The sequence below is a fragment of the Anabrus simplex genome, chromosome 7, assembly GCF_040414725.1.
Source record: "Anabrus simplex isolate iqAnaSimp1 chromosome 7, ASM4041472v1, whole genome shotgun sequence".
Taxonomy (NCBI): domain Eukaryota; kingdom Metazoa; phylum Arthropoda; class Insecta; order Orthoptera; family Tettigoniidae; genus Anabrus; species Anabrus simplex.
This window is the reverse complement of record NC_090271.1, coordinates 195,333,853-195,359,180: the sequence shown is the minus strand read 5'-3', so window position 1 is coordinate 195,359,180 and position 25,328 is coordinate 195,333,853. Positions and strand designations below refer to the sequence as shown.

The 25,328-nt window shown below is 40.6% G+C and overlaps 1 protein-coding gene across 2 annotated transcripts in view; it reads right to left on the bottom strand.

Annotated features, from left to right (window-relative positions):
• Positions 1-25,328, bottom strand: part of LOC136877457 (alpha-tocopherol transfer protein-like) — a 307,632-nt gene that overhangs the window by 61,830 nt on the left and 220,474 nt on the right. For both annotated transcript variants that reach the window (XM_067151512.2, XM_068228651.1), the window contains exons 6-7: positions 21,561-21,671; positions 4,755-4,905 (exon numbers count right to left, since the gene is read on the bottom strand). In XM_067151512.2, the coding sequence (XP_067007613.1) occupies positions 4,755-4,905; positions 21,561-21,671 (262 nt within the window). The remainder of the gene's footprint in view (positions 1-4,754; positions 4,906-21,560; positions 21,672-25,328) is intronic.

The window sequence follows — 25,328 nt, the reverse complement described above, 5'->3', positions numbered from 1 at the left end:
TAATCGCCTGTATTCTTTTCTGCCCTCTTCATTTCTAGCATTCTTGTATTTTCGTCGTTCATCAATCAGGTCTAGTATCTCCTGAGTTATCCACTGATTCTTAGTTGATCTTTTCTTCCTTCCTAACATTTCTTCAGCAGCCCTACTGACTTCATTTTTCATTACTCTCCACTCTTCCTCTACTGTGTTTCTTTCGGCCTTTTCATTTAGTCCTTGTGCAACATGTTCCTTGAAACGATCCATCACACTCTTTTCTTTCAACTTGTCTAGATCCCATCTTTTTGCATTCTTTCCTTTCTTCAATTTCTTCAACTTCAGATGGCATTTCATGACCAACAAGTTGTGGTCAGAGTCCACGTCTGCTCCTGGGAAAGTTTTGCAATCCAACACCTGGTTTCTGAATCTCTGCCTAATCATAATGAAGTCTATTTGATACCTTCCAGTGTCTCCAGGTCTCGTCCATGTATACAGCCGTCGTTTGTGGTGTTTGAACCAAGTATTGGCGAGGACTACATTATGGTCAGTGCAGAATTCAACCAGCCGACTTCCTCTTTCGTTCCTTTGTCCCAATCCAAATTCTCCTACTGTGCTACCTTCTCTTCCTTGGCCTACCACTGCGTTCCAGTCTCCCATCACAATTAGATTCTCGTCACCTTTGACATATTGTATTAAATCTTCTATCTCCTCATATATTCTTTCAATTTCTTCATCATCCGCTGAACTAGTAGGCATATAGACCTGCACTATTGTGGTGGGCATTGGTTTGGTGTCTATCTTGGCGACAATAATTCTTTCACTATGCTGGTCGTAGTAGCTTATCCGCTGCCCTATTTTTTTATTCATTATTAAACCAACTCCTGCATTACCCCTGTTTGATTTCGTGTTGATAATTCGGTAGTCGCCTGACCAAAAATCCTGTTCTTCCTGCCAACGTACTTCACTTATACCAACTACATCTAACTTTAGCCTATCCATCTCCCTTTTCAGATTCTCTAACCTACCACAACGATTCAAACTCCTAACATTCCACGCTCCGACTCGCAGAATGTCAGTATCCATCTTCCTGATGATCGCCCCCTCTCGTGTAGTCCCCACCCGGAGATCCGAATGGGGGACTAGTTGACCTCCGGAATATTTTACCCGGGAGGAAGCCATCATCAGTACATCCTTCATACAGAGAGAGCTGCATGTCCTCGGGAGGTGGTTACGGCTGTAGTTTCCCGTTGCTTTCAGCCGTGTAGCAGTATCAACACAGCTAAGCCATGTTGAGTATTATTACAAGGCCGTATCAGTCAATCATCTAGACTGCCGCCCTTGCAACTACCGAAAGGCTGCTACCCCCCTTTCGATGAACCATTCGTTAGTCTGGTCTCTCAACAGATACCCATCCGATATAGTTGCACCTGCGGCTCGGCTATCTGCATCATTGGGACACGCAAGCCTCCCCACCGCGGCAAGGTCACATGGTTCGCAGAGGAGGATTTATACAAAGACAATCACATAGTCCCTTATGATCTATTGTTCTGGATCATTATCTTGCTAAAATGAGAAACAGTCCTTTACACTATCTTTTCTGCACTTGGTTTCTGATTCTTTCTCATAATATCCAAATTAGGGTTGCCACACTTTAAAAAATAAAAAAGACTTTATGCTGACATGTTTTTTAATAACTCATGTCTCCATAATTTGTATTAAATGTCATTTTCGATCAATACTCACACACATTTATGTCTTAAACCCTATTGTTTTATTTATGTAGCAATCTTCTGTTATTCTTCAGTAAGAAAAAAAATACTTTGCAGGGCATGCCAAAATTTATTACAATTTGAAGCTCTGATTTTATGAGTTCAAAGGAACACGTGCCTCTAACGTCAGTCTACTTGATACTTTCAGGGGATTTCAGGATAGTAACAAAATCACTGAAACCTTTAGATGCTAATGTATTTTTCACTAATATTTTAGCCTTCGTCTGACCACAGGAAAGTTTTACAGCTGTTTCTGAACCTGTGAATATACACGACATCAATTTATTGCCGCATCCCAAACTCGCATAACTGAGGTAATAATATCAAAGATAATAATCAAAACAATGTGAACCGGTACTTTTGTTATATTAAGAAGAAGAACTGTTATGGGTTCTACTATAAGCCAGCATCAAATATTTAAAAAAGGAAGAAAGTACTTATGGAAAAATAAAAAATGTAAGGCTAAACTGACAGTAAGGAAACATGACAATAGGGGAAAACACTTACAACCAGGCAACCCTAGTCCAAATACAGTATATATTCTTGTATGGAGTGAGCCTGGAGTAGCTAGTGTGGAGCTGAAAAGTGACAGCGATGCAATGGCAATGCATGTAGTGATGTAAGACACAGAGATATATGCCGAGAAATGCATAGATATGTACCATATATAAAATGCAGTTTCCTGAGCAGAAGTTACCATACACCCCCGTATCATCATCAGGGGCCCACCACCATGTTTCAGATCCTCAATTGTTGTCAGATTCTTTTGTTTATGTTACAAATTTGTTTTTTGTTTTTGCTACGGGCTTTACGTCGCACCGACACAGATAGGTCTTATGGCAACGATGGGATAGGAAAGGCCTAGGAGTTGGAAGGAAGTGGCCGTGGGCTTAATTAAGGTACATCCCCAGCATTTGCCTGGTGTGAAAATGGGAAACCACGGAAAACCATCTTCAGGGCTGCCGATAGTGGGATTCGAACCTACTATCTCCCGGATGCAAGCTCACAGCCACACACCTCTACGCGCACGGCCAACTCGCCCGGTCAAATTTGGTTTATGCCAGACACTGATCTCATTCTGATGTCTAGAAAATTTACTTACACTGCAAATATTATTGGTTTCCAGTAATATTCTGTGTCAAACTGCTGTAAATACAAAGATGCTTATCCTTCATGCTGATGTATGGTTTGTTTCTCACTACTTGAAGTCTTCTGTACAAATCTCCAAACAGTTTCTGGGCAGACCTTTTACTAAAAGGCGATTTTAACAATATTTTGGACAGTAGATTAACTGTGATTCACTATTTTGTCAATGTCACGCGAAGATCTGCTCAATTGGTGATGGAAAAATCAATAGTTTTCTAAGTGCTTGGGACATTTAACTTTGTTCACATACCATGTTGATCTACAATGGGTTGTTCAGATACAAATATGATCCAACGTGAATAGAACAAAGATTTGAAACAACTGTGCCAGAAGGGTATGTAGGGTTCAAATGGAGGGTACAAAAGATGTATTATAGTTTATCACTTTCAGTTTGATGTTAATTTTACAATTATTTTGTTGTTTCTGATTTTATGGGGATATGAAAGAAATAATGTAGATTTCTCTAAATTCTTAACGCTGGATTGAGTTTGAAGGAAATAAATTCTGTCTGTTAGGTCATCAGCCCAGAGGCTGGTTGGATCCTCAAATAGCACCACCAAAGGTTATGCGGTTATAAGGAAACCCCAAAAACCAATGGCAGCACCAAAATGAGGCGTACTAGGCAAGATGAGGAGTGAGGTAGTTTGTCATTGTTTTCCTCACTGGGTCAGAAAGTACTATTGCAGCACGACTAATCCTATGAGCAGCACCTTTCATAACACTCAAATGCAGTAGTCATGCTCTGAATGTCATTACTCAGCACTACCCATACCCCAGCAACTTTCATATTGTCACAGCCATGGATGTTGACTGGGACTTCGGTGGAAGCTACACTTTACTCTGGCCAGTGCCAAGAGATGGATGCAAAAGTACTGTATCCATCAAGAAATGACAGCGGGCAGAGAAAGAAATTAGGTTATCAATAATTGGTATTTAGAGGGGATATGCATTTTCTACCTGTTATTGTATGTACCAAGTGTACCATTTTCACCAAGAGGCACTATATATGGTAGAAAGATTTTCTGTCTTTTTTTTAATCTAGTAGCTTTACGTTGTACCGACACAGGTAGGTCTTATGGCGACGATGCGATAGGAAAGGCCTAGGAGTTGGAAGGAAGCGGTTGTGGCCTTAATTAAGGTACAGGCCCAGCATTTATCTGGTGTGAAAATGGGAAACCATGGAAAACCATCTTCAGGGCTGCCGACAGTGAGATTCGAACCCACTAGCTCCCGGATGCAAGCTCACAGCCACGTGCCCCTAACTGCACAGCCGACTCATCCGGTAGAAAGATTTCCAATGGTCAATTTGTTTTGTATGAAAAGTGTAGTACAGTCAGTCTAATTCTGTATGATTTAAATTACTATGGAACCGAGATAACATGCAAGAGAAAATGTAGTGAAATTTGACTTCACATGTGAAAAAAGGAAAAAAAAAAATGCACTACTTTATCTCAATGCAATTATTAAAAATTTACTCTATCATACCTCTCCTTCTCAGAGCATATCATTATAACAACTATTTAATTGTTAGTGATGAAAAATGTATGATGGGTACATTGGTGCACATTAAGTTCTCACAGACGAGTAACATTCAGCAAAACAGAAATGACAAAAGGACAAGAAATACAAGGATGAAAGGTGAAGATTTTCAAATGGGAAAAAAGAGGGGAAGAAAGAAAGAACGAGAATGAAGGGATATAAAGAAAGAAAGAAAGAAAGAAAGAAAGAAAGAAAGAAAGAAAGAAAGAAAGAAAGAAAGAAAGAAAGAAAATGTGAAATATATAAAGTGGTGGAAGGAAAAAAGACAAAAAAATATTTTGAACTACATTGTTTTATGCCATAAATATTTTGTTGAAATTTTACCTTCAAATTGTTCTTCAAAGTTACAGAAGAAATTGTATACATCTTCTCCGGGCAGCTCTTCCAATTCCATGGTGCCACCATATTTTGTAGGAAGGTACTTAGAGTCGACGTGCTTCATGAGAGATTCTCTATCACGACCATGGAAATATAACTGTAAAGAAATGAATAAAATTATGAAGGAAATAACACAACAGCATTTTTTCCTAGAATATTTTGAAGATATACAGTTTCATTAACATTGCAACTAATGTAATGTGAATTAATCTAACTTGGTGATCGACGTCCATGATGAAGCTTCAACATTCAGGACCTAAGAAGCAGAAATGTTGTTGTCTACTTGTTATTGAAAATCATTATTTGCCACGACAATTCCTTGAGGCAGTCTTTGTAAGCAGTAGAAATGCAGTTGTCCAGTTTCCATTTATTATGATTCTTAGAAAGGTACAAAATGACTGATTTACACTGTCCACCAGAAAGCAAGAAGACTGAAGGCTAAACGCCCTAGTTAACACATGGATCAAGAAATAATCATGTTTGGCATTTTCTTTGTACATATTACGAAAAGTAGTTTAACTACACTTGACTTTGTATAGAAGCAGACTGGATAAAATCCCCTGGGGAATTCATACTGAAAGGAAGTAATTTCTTCTGTTTACATTTTGTGGAGTAAGGACCTGCCCATCACATCTTCTCTACAGCAAGAAAAGATGGTGTCGTGGAGGTGGAAAGGAAGATAAAGGGAAGAGTTACATTCCATTTTTCTACAGTTTTTGTACAACTGTATGCTGCTGTATCCTACTTATCTTACCATCGCCTGATACTCATTTTTTTGCACATCTGGCTCCATGGCTGAATGGTTATCGTGCTGGCATTTGGTCCAGGAGTCCCGGGTTCGATTCCCGGACAGGTCGAGAATTTTCTCGTTTGTTTAGTTAATTCCGATGGCTCATCATAGGTAGGGCCCCATCCTCATAGACGTGAAGGTCGCCTGTACGGCGCCAACTCGGAAGACCTGAGCCAGGCCTCTTCGGAGGCCATACGCTATTGCTTTATAGACGCTGTCACGTACAAACACCTACGGCCGCGCAGACAACAAAGTGTAGGCTACCGTACCATTCAAGACATTTCCAGATTTTTAGTAAGTAAGGGACGGACACACAAGTCAAAATAAGACATGTCTGTACAAAACAGGGGAATATGGTAACCTTGGTTAAACCAACAGGAATACCCTCAGTGTTTATGCGATTTGTCATTCAACGATTAATGTAGCCTGAGGCTTAAGAGCTATAAACAATTGCATATTCCAACTCATAATTTCAACGTAAAGGATGAACGCCTGGTGACTATGATCGTTAAGGCGTGAAGTCTGTATAGTCTGACATCGCGATTAACCGGTTCGAGACCCGTTGGTAGAAGAAATTTTCACCATCAGAATGCTGGCCGACAGGGTAGGAGATGTGATGGCATACAAGTTCTAAGCACTAGATTACCTGCCAAAAGCCTGTACTCATTTCCAACGTATTCATAAATTAGGTTCGACAGTCTGAAGAACCTAACAGTTACAAAAAGAAAATCTCTCTATAGTGTTCATATAGAATGAGGGCATGTGACGCTGTTGTCGGATGGCGGTATCAAGACTGATCAGACGCTCTGGGGACTCGCCTATGTGCCGACACCGGGTTTTGCCCTCTCCGTACCTCTCTTTTTTTTCCTTTATTGTTTTAGTGGTTTAACATCGCACTACTCATTTTCGGCGAAATCATCATCATCATCGTCATCATCTGTTTACCCTCCAGGTTCGGTTTTTCCGTCGGACTCAGCGAGGGATCCCACCTCTACCGCCTCAAGAGCAGTGTCCTGGAGCTTCAGACTCTTAGTCGGGGGATACAACTGGGGAGAATGGCCAGTACCTCGCTCAGGCGGCCTCACCTGCTATGCTGAACAGGGGCCTTGCGGGGGATGGGGAAGATTGGAAGGGATAGACAAGGAAGAGGGAAGGAAGCGGCCGTGGCTTTAAGTTAGGTACCATCCCGGCATTTGCCTGGAGGAGAAGTGGGATACCACGGAAAACCACTTCCAGGATGGCTGAGGTGGGAATTGAACCCACCTCTACTCAGTTGACCACCCGAGGCTGAGCGGACCCCGTTCCAGCCCTCGTACCACTTTTCAAATTTCGTGGCAGAGCCGGGAATCGAACTCGGACCTCCGGGGGTGGCAGCTAATCACGCTAACCACTACATCACAGAGGCGGACTTCGGCGAAATAAGGATAGAAAAGTCTAGGATTGGGAAGGTAGCGGCCGTGGCCTTCTCCATACTAATACTACATCATCATCATCATCATCATCATCATCATGTACACAGCAGTAGCGTAATGGTTAGCCTGGGTTCGATTTCCGGTACTGCCAGAAATTTAAGAATGACAGGAGGGCTGGTAGGCCTATGTGGTTAAAATGGTACATGCAGCTCACTTTCATAGGAGGTGTGCTTGAAAAGAGATGCATCACTTCGGGACGAGGAATCGAGGTTACTTTTTACTCATCATCGTCCTCATCATCATCATCATCATCATCTTAGGTCGACCCTGGGCGTCAAATAGCCGAACACGTCCTCGGACACTTCCGGCACTAAAAGCCATTCAATAAACAGTGTAAAGAATATAAATATTGAACTTATTCAGTTCGTGTAAAATCTAGGTACGTGAATTCCCACTTTTGGCCTTGCCAGTATTTCATTCACACAGTGGGTCAATTTCCAAACCATGCGGACAAAAATAAGAAAAGTGAAGTTTGCCATATTGAACGTAGTACCCCGTAATACCGTAGACGGGACACCACTGCACCTCCGAGCAAACCTGCAAACCGACAGTCAATTATACCGTCTGCATTACCATATAAGAGAAGGTCAAACACAGCCAGCTGAGCACCGTTCTCGCCCGCATATTCTCGTGGTTCATTAATAACGCTTGTGTGCACGTGTGTGTGTGTGTGTGTGTGTGTGTGAAATCGAATGTGATGGAAGGTGAAAATGAAGGTGAGTAATCATTATGCATATGTGGTAAATTGTAATTTAATATTTCTGTAGGGTGTATTAATACTTATTACAAAGAAATATTGTGTTGTTAATGTATTTGTTTATAAAAAATAGTTATGAGTTTGACTGAGTTTGATAGTTTGCGTTTCTTGTAACAAGGTATGAAGTATGTAGATTATTTTAAGAAACATAATTCTTGCCCAAATGTGCCCATTCGTTTTTCACACCAATTTCCGTTTTTGCTGTCTCACTTTAAAACACGGTAATGATTCCATTTAACTCAATTTGAAACAGAATTATCATATTTTTGGCTCAGTGTTAGTTACGAATTTCTATATTTAATGTAATTACATGTCTATTAATATTATTATTATTTTATTATAGCAAATGACAGTCATTTCTTCCTTAACCGGTAGGAAATTTTTTATGCCGTTAAAACGCTGCTCTCATAACAGTTTGGCGAAAAATTAAAGCAATTAGAATTGTATATATCGGAGAACATAGGGATACCTTTTGAATGCCACGCAGACGACAAGGTGGCACTGAAAAAACCTCTTCCACACTTTCAAGACAAAGTGGTTCGAGTGCAACCGAACTGCCTCACGATTTTATAAGAATAGTGAATGGCTTAAGGGAACAATACATATTCATGTAACATTCATAAATGATAATCAGCTACCTTGAAAACCTTTATATACAACTTTTTATTTCAATAAAACTAATTTTACTTTCGTCCGCCATTTTGGATCAGCCATTTTGAATTTTCAAAATATGTCATTCATAATCAGCGACCTTAAAAACCTTTATATACATTTTTTTTCAATAAAACTAATTTTTACTTTTGTCTGCCATTTTGGACCAGCCATTTTGAATTTTCAAAAAGTAATAATATCAAATTCATAATCAGTAGTCTTGAAAACTCTTCCATACCATTATTTGTTTCACTCAAACGTTTTTGATTTATGTACGCGTTTTTCGGGAGTTGGCCCACTGTTCGTCAGTAGAATCCTTGCAGAACACAGAAAAGCAGCCCTCTTCAGTCACATCTTCCGAAATGACAAATATAGCCTTATACAGCTGTTGGTAGAAGGCAAGACAGGAAGAAAAATGGAAGTGGGTGGAGAAGATTGTCCTGGCCGCACAACCTCCGATAGTGGTTCGACATACACGCCATGGCATCTCTGATACAGAAACTACAAAATACGAAAAAAATTACGATAGTTACCAACCTCCTGTAAAGAGACGGAAGAAGAAAAAGAAGAAGAAGAATCAGCTAAAGATAAAAGGGGTGGGCAAAATAACTGTGAAACAAAGGATCTACATCATTTTTGTGCTTATCAGTAATATGGGCCACGGCGCGGAGGTTACTCTTCTTGCACCATTCTGCTGTTAATCTTAGTGGAAATCGATAATAGGTAGAGAAAAGAAAAGAAAACAGCGTGCCAGTGACAACACAGGCGCATTGTTAATTCACAAACCAGGTCACCGGCAGACAACCGGACCACTTCGGGGTTAAATGCAGGTCAAATTAGTCTTCCCATACACTTATGAAGACATGCAGCAGCTGATTCATGGTCTCACTTGGCTTCTGACCCCAGACGCAGACAATGGGTAATGGCATCAAGTGCATTGAAAGCAGAGTACAGTTTTCAGAAACAGTGAATGGCAAATATTATCAGCTCTATTCTTGCCAAAATGTTCAGCTTTTCATAAATCAACAAGTTTCAGTAAATGGGGCTGGAATTCATTACAAGGAAACTAAACCATTTATTATTAGAGTATAGTACATAGAATTTCGGTTCTTGAATTCTGATGGAACGAGCTGGCTCTGCAGTTCGGGCCACTTAGCTTTTCTCCATTTTCACACCACGCAAATGCTGGGGCTGTACCTGAACTAAGGCCACAGCCGCTTCCTTTCTACTCCTAGCTCTTTCCTGACCCGTCGTCGCGTCGCCGTAAGACCCATCTGTGTCAGTGCGACGTAAAAAAGAAAAATTAACGCTATTTTGTAGCGTAGATATCTCCGTATCTATTAAATATATTACTATTTTAATTATATACAGTCAAAGCCGTTTATTGTGACATCGTTTGTAATGAGCCGGGCTGGGTGGCTCAGACGGTTAAGGCGCTGGCCTTCTAACCCCAACTTGGCAGGTTCGATCCTGGCTCAGTCCGGTGGTATTTGAAGGTGCTCAAATACGACAGCCTCGTGTCGGTAGATTTACTGGCACGTAAAAGAACTCTTGCGGGACTAAATTCCGGCACCTCGGCGTCTCCGAAGACCGTAAAAGTAGTTAGTGCGACGTAAAGCAAATATTATTATTATTATTATTATTATTATTATTATTATTATTATTATTATTATTATTATTATTATTATTATTATTATCGGAATGCGAATTTATTCTTGCGATTTTTTTCTACAACAGGGGTTCTGTACCTTTCTTCTAGCCAAGAACGGAAATTGCACGAAGCAGACCCCAGTGGTTGGGCACGTTGGGTTTACATCTATGGTATCCGCTATTTGTCGCAATAGGCGATTAAAAGGGCTAAACCCCAGTGGTTCTCAAGTAAGGAGCGTAGGTTGGCAACCACCCGTCCTTCAGCAGAGTCTGATATTATTTCCACTTAATTGTGACAGGTTCCTCAATGTCAACATTGCTACCTGATTTGCCTTGGTAATTTTTTTTTTTTTTTTTTTTTTTTTTTGCTATGGGCTTTACGTCGCACCGACGCAGATAGGTCTTATGGCGACGATGTTCTCTTCCAACCTCGATGGTATTAGCCCTTGGAAGTCTCATTTTCACGTCATTCGAGCACTTTCCTTTCTTTTGCGGTTACCTTCATTCTTTCAAGGATCGGATCTCTTTCATTTTCTTCTTTTTCTTTTCCTTCATCATCATCATCATCATCATCATCATCACGTAGCAAGTTTTCCTTTTCACATTTTGCGTTCTTCATATCAGAGTCGTTTTCTCATGGCAGTCCGACTCCTTAGCTGAATGAGCATTGTTGAGGCCTTCGCTTCAGAGGGTGCACGGTTCGATCCCCACCGGGTCGGTGATTTGAAACGTTTGTGATTATTTTTTCTGGCTCTGGAACTGGGTGTTTTTGTTTGTTCCAACACTCTCCTCTTCATACTCAGACAACACATCACACTACCAATCTCTCAGAAACAAGCAATAGTGATTACGTCCCTCCATATAGGGTTGGCGTCAGGAAGGGCATCCCGCCGTAAAACAGTGCAAAATCCACTCGTGCTGCGACTCCGCAAGATATAGGAAAACTGTACAAGAAGAAGAAGAAGAGTCGTCTTATCGTGGATGCTGAACCACTGCCGGACTTCCCACATCCAGGATATTCTTCTCCACTAACGTCCTCTTCCGCCTTCTAACTTGCCTTTATGATCAGTCGTATCGGGTTGTATTTGTCATTTTCGAAGATGTGACTGAGGTTGCTTTCCTGCGTTTTGTGAGGGTTGAGACTTCGTATGATTCCGCGGCCCTAGGGAGTATCTCCCTCTTGGTAACATGATCTACCCATATGATGCATAACACATTCCAAAGGTGCGCATTGGCGTCTTTCATTCCCATTCATAAGTATTGTTCAATCCACGGATATTACCGTGCGTTGTCCGACTCGTTGGCTGAATGATCAGCATACTGGCCTTCGGTTCAGAGGGTCCCGAGTTCGATTCCCGACCACGTCGGGGATTTTAATCTTCATTGCGTAATTCCAAAGGCTCGGGGCTAGGTGTATGTGCTGTCTCCAACATCCTTGCAACTCACACACCACACATAACATTATCCTCCACCACAATAACACGCAGCTACCTACACATGGCAGATGCCACCCACCCTCATCGGTGGGTCTGCCTTACAAAGGCTGCACTCGGCTAGAAATAGCCACACGAAATTATTATTATTATTATTATTATTATTATTATTATTATTATTATTATTATTATTATCACTACTGTTCAATCTACGGAAATTACCGTGCGTTCATTACTGTTAGTAAAAATATATATATACAGTAGTACTGAATGGATAATATTTTAATCGTTGGCATTTGAATTCCATTTGAGGTGCGTAACTATCTTATCTCTAGATCAGGGCCTCTCAGGGTGCATGCGCCCGTGCACTGCACGGCGCAAGGTGCAGGAGACGACTTCACTAGGTTGACCAGAGTGCAAATCCCCGCTCCACTTCCCCTACACCTGTCTCACCCGTTCGGCCTTTTCACCTTCTCCACCTTCCCCGCTGATTCTCCCCTCGGTGCGAAATGTTTGTGCTGTGAGGGGTGACACTGTTGTATGGGACAATGTTGCCGGTGTTAAAACATTTTTCTTTCAATTTGGTTTGAGTAGACAATTTATTTTCTCTAGCTCTTCTTTTCCTTTATCCTCGGCACTTAATAGGGGCAGAGTGGTTAGCTCTACGCCCGGGCCGCCTTTTGCCCCCAGGAATTAACCTGGTAATCAATTTTTGTGCAGGCTGAGTGAACCTCAGGGCCATGTGCACCTCCGAAAGTGGAAATCTCATTCTTAAATTTTACAACTTCCTGACGGGGATTCGAATCCACATCCTTCCGGGCGAACCGAGCACGCCTTTACCACCTCGGCCAGGCAGCCCGTAATCTTTAAACATAATTAGGATTAAGCACGGAAGATGCAAATTCTGGTTTTACAAGTGGGGAAAAGCTGAAAACTCATACTGCGACTATGACAATGTCCCTCCAGACCATCCAACACGTTGCTACGGAGTGCCTAAGAAGAAGATTTGAAGGAACTATTCAAGATATACACAGTGCCACCGTTGAAGTTGTGAACTGGATATAGCTTATTGTAATACTTAAATTTCCGATGTATTCTTATTTTGCCATATGAAATAATGACTGAAAGTTACTTCTCTGTTTTCGGGAAGATACAGTAAATAATCCCTAAAACCACAACTACGTAACCTTCGTTTGTTACCCACAGGCTAAGAACCTCGCCGTAGGAGTGGAGTGTATGTGTAGACCCGTCTTTACTTTCGCTTCCAATATCAGTGAAAGTAAACAACACGCTGTGATCCAGTTTCTGTGCTTGATCGACCTAGATTATTCAGAGCACGGTGGAAGAGAAAGGGATAGCTGGCTTCTTTAAATGGAGGCAAGTGTTTCAAGGACACAAACGATTGTGTGATACGAACTTAACCGTGCATTCTCGCAAATAAAATTCACACAGTCCACAGTGAAAGAGAATTACGTAAAGACTGCTACTCTTACAGTTTCAAGATCTCTATAGACATTAATATATCTGTTCTCTTTTAGTTCAAAGAAGATAAAAGAATGTTTAGACTTATTTATTGTTAATTTTCAATCATTTAGTTGTCAAAATCAGATCATTAGCGTAACGGTAAAGAACAAGTTCAAAGTTCTACGTGGTTGTTGATACCGTGCTCATATTGTTCAATCATTCAGTAGTTTCAGACTCTTCGTCAACTCATACACTAAAATTCACCGTTCCGATCGGTCTTGCACCACTTCTTTACATCCTCTCCAAACTCGATCTTTCCGAGCATCATAGCCTTTTCCAGTGAATCGTGTCTCCTAATTAACGTCAAAGTACTTAGGCTTTAATTTAGGTATTTTACTTTCCAAGGAGGAATCCGGTTATTCAGTTTTATATGAAACCCGAATCACAGGGACGTAAATATTCATGTGATAAACCCCACAAATAATGGCCGGAATTCGAACCATAGCAATCTTTGTAAGAGTCTAGTGATAACAATATTCGACTAACATGCTCCTAAGCGTTCTGTGTTCCTGTTGCATCGACGCAGTCATTTCCCGAGATAGAAATTAGGCTTATAGCCAAATAATGTTAGTCATTTACTCACACAGCCGACACCGAAGCCAAGCTACATATTTCTTACTCCTGACGCCTTAAACCATTGTTTTCCTAAACAATATCTGACATCGTCAGTAAATGAAATCTTGAGTCCTTACATGATGAGATTAGGTGACAAACTGCTCTCAACTTGTTCAGAGAGTTTGAGCACTTGTAACACTGGGACTCCAACTGGTCAGTCTACATACGGTAGATAATCACCAGGTGTCCCTTGAACATTCTCTCAACGTATCCTTTTTAGGTTCATCCGGGGGAATCATCTCCGCATAATATATTCATCCCCCCTAGTGCTATAACAAACACGAGACACCATATCCATGTGTACGAAGTATAAGTCAATGTCTCTTGTTTTAACTTATCGAATACCGAGCTCGATAGCTGCAGTCGCTTAAGTGCGGCCAGTATCCATTACTCGGGAGATAGTGGGTTCGAACCCCACTGTCGGCAGCCCTAAAGATGGCTTTTCGTGGTTACTCATTTTCACACCAAGCAAATGCTGTGGCTGTATGGCGACCATGGTCGCTTCCTTCCTACTCCTAGCTTTTTCCTGTCCCATCGTCTCCATAAGACTCATATGTGTCGGTGCGACGTAAAGCAACTTGTAAAAAATAAAAAAATCTCGAATATTTCCCGCACCACTCCAACCTTACGAGGACAGGCGTTATTATCTAAGATGGCCCCTTTGGAAAACATTTCAGTGTTGGTATTTCTGTGCGCTGAGCGGCTGTAACGATCACATCTATTGTTCATATTTAGTTGTCTTCTCTGTGAACTGGACCGCGGATGACAGCACATTCTCTCCTTCACTATTCGTGACACATCGCCGGCAGTCACGTAACCATGACGCAAGTGCTATCATTTGTATGGCAGAAGCATGTACATAGTGTGATGTTAATGTTCAAAATCTTGTGCTCATTACATTATACACAGAAAAGAGGATAGTTTTCAACTGAATGTACAGTATTTTGTAAACCGGACTGAATCAAGAAATCAATACTTAAATGGAATGAGCGAGCTGGGTTTGTGACTCTAGAAAAAAAAACCTTGTGCTGTCATCCACGCCTGGATTCTGTCAAGCGTAGTGTTGTAGACGTGCTGAACGTAATGCTGAGGTGCAGCAACCCATGCCTGTTCAAGCTGCGTTCCCAACTGAGCGAGATTCGTCGCAGATGCCGACCAGATGCTGATTCAGCCCCACCCTCTTAATCAGGGAAAGATCTGGGGATTGCGTAGGCCAGAACAGCTAATTTATAATCTTCAGGATACGTTGTGCTACTTACAGAGTATGAGTACAGAGTAGTAGGTCACTATGGCAAGTCACGTAGGGTAGGACGGGTTGTATTACCTACTGGATATGTTGCGGCTATTAGTGTATCGTTGATGATAACTCGCCACACAGACACACTGATTCCTGGGGTGCGACCTGTGTGACTCAGACGAATCAAATGCCTCTATCTTAGTCTACGTTAGGCTCGCGTATGTTCCCACCTCCGTTTGGGTGGGGACGGTAGAATAACACACACAATATCACCTGCCTGTCGTAAGAGGCGACTGAAAGTGGCACAGGGGCTCTTAACTTTGGAGCGTGGGTTAGCGACTACGGGGCCCTGAGCTGAGTCATAGCATTGCTTCCACTTTTACCAGACTCCTCACTTTCATCTATCCGACCTCCCTTGGTCAACTCTTATTCTTTTCCGACCCCGACGGTATTACGTATGGAGGCGTAGGGAGTCTTTCATTTTCACACCCTTCTTGGCCCTTCTCTTCCTTTGGCCGATACCTTTATTTCTCGAAGTGTCGGTTCCCTTCCATTTTTCTCTCTGATTAGTGTTATATAGAGGATGGTTGCCTAGTTATACTTCCTCTTGAAACAATAATCACCACCACCACCATTACTACCACCGCGAAAATACATAACTGAATACGTCGATCGTTATAAATAACTCAGGCCTCCTCACAGACGACTCTGCTGCAGACATGCTCTGTTGTAGGCTGAGATGAGTAATGGTCAACCCATAGAGGATGACTCCGAACAGATATTAGAGTTCTAACCTTAGTCCACTTAGTCGCCGTGACAGTGACAGGGGGATTAACATTTTTTTTTTTTTTTTTTTTTTAAGCCTGATGTGTCAGTCTTTACGTGCTGCGGTCTGACGAGGCGGACCTAACTAGGTTTCCGCGAGTGTGTGTGCGCCTTTACCTCGCTATCGCAGAAAATACAATTCCACTTCCAAGCACCTCGATTTAGATTTAGTCTTTCGTAAATGTTCCCATGCTAACAAACTCAACTGTCGCACGCCCATTCTGTGACCATCAAAGTCAACGGTGCTGCGATTGTGCCATCTTCGTGGCACGACACTCTGGTCAAAATGTTCGTAAATTGTCAGATGGCGCTGTCGAACGCTGAAGAATACCGATACTATTTTGTAGTGAAATTTCCAGCTTACAGTATGTGACTGTTAATCGTTTTTCTCCTACGGACAAGTCCTATCACTTACTGATTCTGGGAGGTTCGGAGTTGTGAGAGCTAATTTGTGAGAGTCACGTTCGTCCCGTCGTTAACAGTGCATTTTTGCTACACTGTGCCATAGAAGCGAGTGAAATGAATACATTTTAAGCCAGACAAAAGAATGAATATACAACCGAAGAGTGGAAGCGCATCGTATAAATGAGCGGTGAGATTACACCGATCAGTGGCGGCGATAATGACCCTGCAGAGCCCATGGCTCGTGAGGGGCCCATGACTGTTTCTTAATTCAGTAGCTGAAGAGTAATTTTACATATTGTTAAAGCTACAGCACACCACACAGTATTAGTTTTATTACAGAGGGTTATTCCAAACTTAGACCGTCGTAGTGCAGAGCTTCTTTCATCAATAGGAATACGGTAGTTATTTTTGAAAGAATGTGAGTTTCCAAACCTGTCCCAATAATAGCCTAACCATCCCTTGCTGCCACTCACAACAATCAACAAGGCTCTTGAAGTAATTAGCCAGTTCTGAGAACCCAGTAGTCAGCGAAGATGCGATAACAAAGGCATCCCCCTTATATAAACTTTAAATACTGAAGTCTCGAGCCTGTTTATAACTCAGCAGTCAATGTAGGTAAGTAGGTCTACGATGGACGGTTGAGTTGTAAATCGTAGTAAATTATTTGGTTCTAGGAACGAGATTATTTCTTGATATTGTGACAGTCAGCATGTTTTGGTTACTATAATTCAAATATGCATTTCTTGTGCGGGTGTGTGTGTGTGTGTGCTTTCTTTTGTTAATGGCTTTGCGTCACACCGACAGAGATAGGTCTTATGGCGACGATGGGATAGGAAAGGGCTAGGTCGGGGAAGGAAGCGGGCGTGGCCTTAATTAAGGTACAGCCCCAGCATTTACCTGGTGTGAAAATGGGGAAATCACTGAAAACCATCTTCAGGGCTGCCGATAGTGGGATTCGAACCCACTATCTCCCGGATGCAAGCTCACAGCTGCGCGCCCCTAACCGCACGGCCAACTCGCCCGGTTTTCTTGTGTGTGTGTGTGTGTGTGTGTGTGTGTGTGTGTGTGTGTGTGTGTGTGTGTGTGTGTGTGTGTGTGTGTGTGTGCGTTTTCGTACCATATAAGTGTGTTATTTTAATCCCTTCGGATTTGAAAACGAAATTGTGTAACATTATTATTATTATTATTATTATTATTGCCAATGCTGTTCATTGTAATAATATATAACTTTGTACTACGGAAAAAACTTGTAACTTTCCTTATCAGGAAACGAGGGGCCCTTTTTAATTTATTTTTTGGATTTTTTCTATTTGCTTTACGTCGCACCGACACAGATATGTCTTATGGCGACGATGGGATAGGAAAGGCCTAGGAATTGGAAGGAAGCGGCCGTGGCCTTAATTAAGGTACAGCTCCGGCATTTGCCTGGTGTGAAAATGGGAAACCACGGAAAACCATCTTCAGGGCTGCCGACAGTGGGGCTCGAACCCACTATCTCCCGATTACTGGATACGGGCCGCACTTAAGCGACTGCAGCTATCGAGCTCGGTTTTCTTAATTATTGCGAGGGGATCTGCTACTGACACCAATGCCTTCGAAGCTCGTAACGATGGATCTGCAAACGTAGCTTCTTTATGGGAACTATAAATTTTAATGTGCTTTAGAAACCAATGTCGAAAGCTCTGTAGTTTACGATGAGTGACTTAGTGTTTTTGCTATAGGGCTAACAGCAGTTGACTAATGAGGAACCAGACAATACGGCTTGAAAGTGAGAGATATTATTGAAGTTCATACAATTGGGAGCGATTACCCCTCTGCCCAGAAGGAAATGGTAGGGGACGCTGTAGTTGAGGTATAAATGTGGCGCAGGAGAGAAAAGTGCGCGGAAAACACGAGATGTGCATGGCTCGGGAGGTAAATACCGACTGTCACTTTCGTATCGGAACACACATTCAGACCAGCCGAATTACCAGTTTTAAAGTAATCATTTAAACTTAAAATAAGGAACAACTTATCAGTCCTCGTGCTGTGCCCTCTAATTAACAAAGGCGTACGGTTTGTAGCTGAACTAAAGAATTCTGTGTTGTTTTTAGAGTAAACTACATTATGTTTCTACCGTGGATATTTATCTCGCAATGTTAAAGAAGCTTAAACAGTTCTTCGTACGCAGGAAATAATTGACGCATAAACGGTAATGGTAGCGCGGAGTGGTCCACGCATAGGCGCGCGCGAATGATTAAGAGAGTGAGCAGGCGCTATTGAAGAATTACGTTAGCCAAGGCTACTATGAATATGTTTACAGTGCTCAAATCCAATGCATGGAATATTTGGGAAATGTAAAGAAAAAAATCACAATCCCACAGAATATTGTACATCAGATTATCTAATTTCTGGGTAGTAGTTCATGTGCTACTAGCATGTATGTCAGTGTGTCCTATGAACCTAGGAATATTGAAGTTTCATTTTAAAATATAAATGACATAAAGAATCGCTACATGATAGCACTTAGCGAATTAGCAGTAGAGAGAAATTAATTGAATTGAATTGAATTGAATTGAATTGAATTGAATTGAATTGATTGATTGATTGATTGATTGATTGATTGACTGATTGATTGATTGATTGATTGATTGATTGATTGATTGATTGATTGATTGATTGATTGATTGATTGATTGATTGATTGATTGATTGATTGATGTTTGTTGTTTAAAGGGGCCTAACATCGAAGTCATCGGCCCCTAATGGTACGAAATGAGACGAAATGAAATGACAACTTAAAATTCCAAAATCCTCCACTGACCAGAATTCAAAGCATGAGGACGAAGAATGAATGGATGGACGGATATGAATTTAAAACGATCAGTGGATCCGACCCACAGTGCCTCACATGCACAGAAGCTCGCACAAAACAATTGTATTACTGACCAAGGGACTGCTTCTATAGCACGATGCTGAATCGATTATGTGTATAGTCGAAACGGGTCCAAAATCCAGGTCATCAGCCCCTCATAGTAGTATTTATTGCTAGGAAAGTAGAACCATGGTATGTGTAACGTTGTGGTACTAATGAAAAGTAGCGGAGACTCGCGGTATTCCACACATTATGATACTATTCACAGGTAGCGTAATGCGCACATGCAACAGAGACCTATGGTGTTTCGCACATTGCGGGACTATTTGTAGGAACGCAAAACTATGGAGTTTCTCACATAAGTGGACTAACCACAGGGACTCTACTATCCCGTGGAATTCCTCACATAGTGGGAACTGAGCATAGGTAAGGCAGAACCATGGTGTCGCTCATATAGGGGTACGAATCACAGGTACTGTAGGACCCACCTCCTGATTCACACTGTAACGGTTCAAATCCCGTTACAAGATGATATCTGTATTTTTATTATTGTATGATTTTATCTGTATTTTATTATTATTATTATTATTATTATTATTATTATTATTATTTTATCTGTGATATTATTACTATTATTGTAATTATCAGTCTTATTTAATTCGATTTTGCAATGCCTGTTGCTTGCAAGAACGCACTTAGATGTATGCATATATACGTATGTGTAGAATAACACTCAATACCTGTACAGTGAGAATTGTTGTATATATCAGAGATTGGATGTGACGTTGGTGCATTGTGCAATATTGTTGGCGATTCTGCCAAGTCATCGCCAAGTCATCGCTACGTCATCGTGAGCTTTTAGAATATGCGCTCAGAGTCAGCCGCCCCGGGCTATTTCACCACTGGATGTAATATCTGTCGCGTAGGTGGGAGTATTTCATTGTTATTTCTGGAGATTACGTAGCTGTGTCAACCAACGTCTATAAAAGGTGGATGCATATTGTAGCGTCAGTCATTACTTAAACGGAAGCAGTACAGTGAAGAAGTCTACTAGATCAAGAGGCCTTAGTTGGTCAGCCAACGAGTGTGAACGAGAGATGGTGAAGACTCAGTGAGCCATTAATTATTGGTCATTGAGAGAGTGAAACCAAATGGTTGGTCCGTCACTTAGTGGAAGACACGGACGCAAGGGCTTACCATGAAGTCAGAGAGGGCAACCCTGGACCTGCCAAGAGGTAATACCATATTGACTTACTAAGAAGTCAGATGATATGGAGAAGAAGCAGTCACAAGGATGTATCACCAAGTTAGGCGTGACACATCTACAGTAAACACCAGATCAATGGATTACGTCGTAATTACACTCAAAGTGTTGAAGGTACAGTCAAGTGAATCAGTGAGGGAAATATTTCGTATAAATTGTTAAATGTCCGGTCAAGAAGAATTCAAATTCATGCCTAGTTTCTTTCAGTTGCAATGTCATAATTTCATATTCTCATCTATTTTATCGCAACAAGACTCACTATTTTTGATATATTATTTAAAGAATATATATTGTTCTATCAAACGAATTCATAGTTTTATTTCAATGAAAGTAAAATATCTTAACCTCAAAATTAATGGGGAAACCGAACGCCAATCTCCTTTTCCCAGAACTTATATGGTATGTTGTCAAAAGTAAGCTTATTACCCCACACCCTAGAGATAGTCAAGAGTCTCATTCTATTGTTGCTGCACTGAGTGGCAGCTGGCGCCCTTCAAATAACGTATGTGTAAGTAAGCAGGTAACAAGTAAGTGTGAGTACAAGGTCCGACGAGTGTGTATTTTATTTAATGAATGTTAATTTTCATAGATTTTCAACTTTAAATGCAGATATTTCATATTTTTCCATATTAAATTCAGATTTATATGTTTCAAAAGTTTGTCAGACAGTTAAAAAAGTCTCACAACACACTGTCGCTGCTAATCACAAACCAATTGCGTACCTAACATAGTGGTATTACGCGCAAGTAAATGCAACCCATGGTGTTCCCTGCGTGATGGTACTAATTAAAGTAGTTTCATGGTTCTAATTGGATCATCCCTTGGTCGCCCCTTTTAGTTGCCTCTTACGACAGGCAGGGGATACCGTGGGTGAATTCTTCGTCTGTCTCCCCCACCCACAGGGGTAGTGTGCTTGGTCCTCGAAAGGTATTTTATTTCCCTCAAGTCCGCCGGCAAGCCGATTAGGACCCTCCTATCCGCCACCTGGGACGCGCCACCTGGGAGTATCACCTCTGCCCCTGCTACGCCAGCGTAGTAGGTTCCTGAGAGAGAAAATGAAAGTTCTATAAATCATGACTTACAACGTCAGTTGGATTACTCGACAGAAGGGCGATTCCCATCTCGATCCCCTGTAATGATCATAAGGATGGCGTACATCCTTATTATTACATGGTGTCTAAATTATGTTCGTTTACAATTTATAATGAAATGTGATAAAAATACATAGTTGACATGTGACAGTATCTTAAGAATAATGGATCATAGCAGCACTTACCCGATTGCGGAGTTTCGATCCGATGAATGGCTTGAAGATTGAGAACACCATTTTGAAGACCAGTGATTGGTTTATTATGTGTAACGCCTTCAATCTGATGGGTATGCAATCCTGGAACACAGAATTCAGGGTGTAAGCATATTAACATTTCTTCTTCAGAAAGTGTGATGATAAATATATGTGCAATGTGTTCCATTAATGACAAGGCAATTTCAATCAGAGAAGAAGGTGCATGATGGGGACACGTTCGAGTTGGATTACCGTCGATCCTTGAAAGGTCGAGGTCTACTTGTGCCCCTGTTCAGTGGGGTAGATTTATCAATTTGTTAATGTTCGGCCGCTCGTTGTTATTTGAATGTCCTTATTAATGTTAACAATTATCAAAATTACATTTTAGTATCACTTAAATACAGTTATTGAAATTATTAAATCCCCACTTAATGATTACCATATTAAAATCTTGATTAAAACGTCATTTCATCAAACATGAATTAAGGTTTAAACATCATTTATGATTACTTAATCACTAAAACTAACCTAACCTAACCTAACCTAACATAGTTTTAAGCACGGTAGCTATAGAGAGACGGTAGGTGTCACGCGCACCCGGCCAGTAGCATGTGACGTCAGCGGACTCTAGTCTGCCAGGCGCTGTAACTCTAACTTCAAATCAGTGTGCCGAGCACCCCCACCCCTCCACCACTTATCTTTCTTATCACAAACACGTTTAACTTGTAACATAATATTTTCACATGAAAACCACTAAGATACTGCATAAAACTATAATTTTTAATGTTTTGTTCGTACGGTTTCGTGAATATTGCAGACCTACTTTAGAGATGAAGCTTCCACGGTGTGAAGAATTTAGTTTATTTTCCGGGTTGAACCGTGTTGTTGTAGTCGGTACATCACGTACAGTTTGCCGACTTTTCGAATACATTGCAGTATTCTTTGTCAAGGCGACTGAAATACCCCTACTCGATTCGAGGTAATCACTCGCCCAGGCTGCCTGATATATGCTACGATAGTGCCGAAGATGTATTTAGAGGGCCCAGTGTAAATGTGCAGGGTATTATAGTACGAAGTATAACTGGTAAATGGAAACAGGCGGTTTACTATAAGTTCGGCCAGACCGTAATGAAGATGTCATAAATACCCAGTTCTGAAGCGAGGGGAATTAGCGTAGGCCTACGAGGAGGTTGGTTCCGAGAATTGAACCGGGGCCATCGGAAGAAAGGCTGCCTGGGAGACTGATTACCTCGGATCGAGTAGGGGTATTTCAGTCGCCTTGACAAAGAATACTGCAATGTATTCGAAACGTCGGCAAACTGTACGTGATGTACGGACTACAGCAACACGGTCAACCGGGAAAATAAACTAAATAAATATTGCAGACCTACTTTGAAAGCCAGAATTGTGAGACCTTTTGCTAATGTGATTAAAAATTATTTTTAATTATTCCAATATACCGGAAATTTTAGTATTTACAGTTCCCAATTACTTGAAAATTAAGTACCCTATACAGGTACAGATTAAATAAATCAAAACTTAACAATCAAGAAATAATATTAACCGATAAAGCCTAAATATAATACACAAGATTAAATACCGCATGTTGTTACCTTTCCTGAAAGTAGTAAGTACATCATTGTTTGTTTTAACTTCAAACCACCCATATCACTCACAAATGCCCTTAGGTGAAATCCCGTTTCCGCAAAATGTTTGACCGTTTCATAAAATAAATCAGTACTTACGGTCTGGTCGAACTTATAGTAAACCGACTGTTTCCATTTACCAGTTAGACTTCGTACTATAATACCCTGCACATTTACATTGGGCCCTCTGAATACATCTTCGGCACTATCGTAGCATATATCGGATTTAACTTTCATCTCGTCAAAGCTTTTTTAAAATTATCATTCATAATATTTGCTTGACTTTTTAGTAGGTTAAAACAGATATCCAAAAACCCAAGTGGAGTTGAAAATTGTGACAACCGCCGTGTTCTTGTTGTTTCACTAGGGAGAGGGTATTCTAGAGTTTCCGTAACATATGAAAAAGCTTTTTTGAGATACATCGAATTTCAACTGTTTTGGTTAAATCGTCGGATGACCAGTTTGTACACTTTCCCTTTGGTAAACATTCTTTTAGACATTTAGAAAAAAATTCCTCATAGTTTCTAAAATTTCCTCCAATTTTGTTATTTTGTGTTGGGCTCTTTTTAGATCTTAAGTAATTTGATTCTTTTAATTTTTAATTTTCGACCATCACACCAGCTGTATTTGCATTTATTTCGGCGTAATTGAATCGTTTATTTCAGAAACCACCTAAGTGACACTTATCAAAATTGAGTTTTTGACGGGATAGTACTATTCGGAGATAAATACATTGTTTTTAGCAGAAAAACTCAGTTTCCATATAAACAATGCTGTCAGGCAGCTGTGTAAATAATGTGTTTATTTCAGAAAGAACCTAAGCGCCGTCGCTTAGGTTCTTTCTGCGGTAAATTTATTCCTCCACTCATGACGGTTGGTGGTCCTGTTAGGATAACCTGTTTTGTAACTCGCACAGAATCGCACAGTTGTGCAGTTCTTATTGCATCTCTGTGAAAGAGGTCGCTTTGAGATGATTACGCATAATTTTCCTGTCCGTGAGCACTCTTTATCGCCTTGTGACAGGGATTTTGGAACTATTAAACGGCTCTTGAGGAAGGTGGGCAGAATTTATACTGCAGATGAGTATGCTGAGCTCATGTTAAAGGCAAGTGTGTCTGTACGTTTTACCGTTTATCATCTTACCTCGAACAATGTCTTCAGTTTTAAACATTGGTGGCCAACATCGTACAAGAAAATAACAAACTCCAATGAAACATCAGGCAGGGAAGTACAAAGAGAACGTAAGGAGCCATTCAAGGTTTCTAGTTACAGTTTCTGTACTCTAAATATAGCCTACTCCAGGACAAGTTGTGGCAAAGGCGTTCATTGGAGGATTTTCATCTACTACTGAAAACTGACAGCCCACCTGAGCTACCTTCCTTATCCTTTGGGAAAGGTAAGTTGATTACAATAATATTAAATAAGGGATATAAATTATTATTAAAAGGGATATAAAATTATTGAGCAAGTAAAAATATTTTGTAACCTATAATAACTTTATAAACTTTTACTGGGTTCTGCACAATGCATTTTTTGATTTTAGGTTACAATCAACAAAAAGAAAGTAGAAGACATGGAAAAATTAATGGACTACACCGTTGGTTATGAAGACTTTTATGACAGTATCATTAAATGGTCAACAACCGAGAGAGAACCTGCTGAGGATATGCCAGAAGCTGAATAAAGCCAGAAAGGGTTTTATTGTTCTAATTTGTATTTTGTGGTTCATTAACTAATGTCTATTAAATTTCGGTGAATAGAACGGTGTTATTTACGTAACCTTTCATCTTAAAACTTGCATGTATTAATCAATTAGCTGTTTTTTTTAATAATTGCTACAAAAATTAACAGGGAAAGTTGTTTATTTCAGAAACAACCTAAGTGCAATGTTTAAAAAAATTGTTTATGACATTTAAAAAGATTTAAATCTTATTTCATGTTTAGTGCACTTTTCTAGCACATTACAGTTTAATTTTAAAAAATTAGGAGGAGATCAGACTTCAACTTATACTCCCACACAGCTTTTTCATTTTCCCAACAGTTTGAAAAAGTGCACTTAGGTGGTTTCTGCAATTAGCGATTTAATTGTCCGTTAATTTGTCCTGCCTGTGAG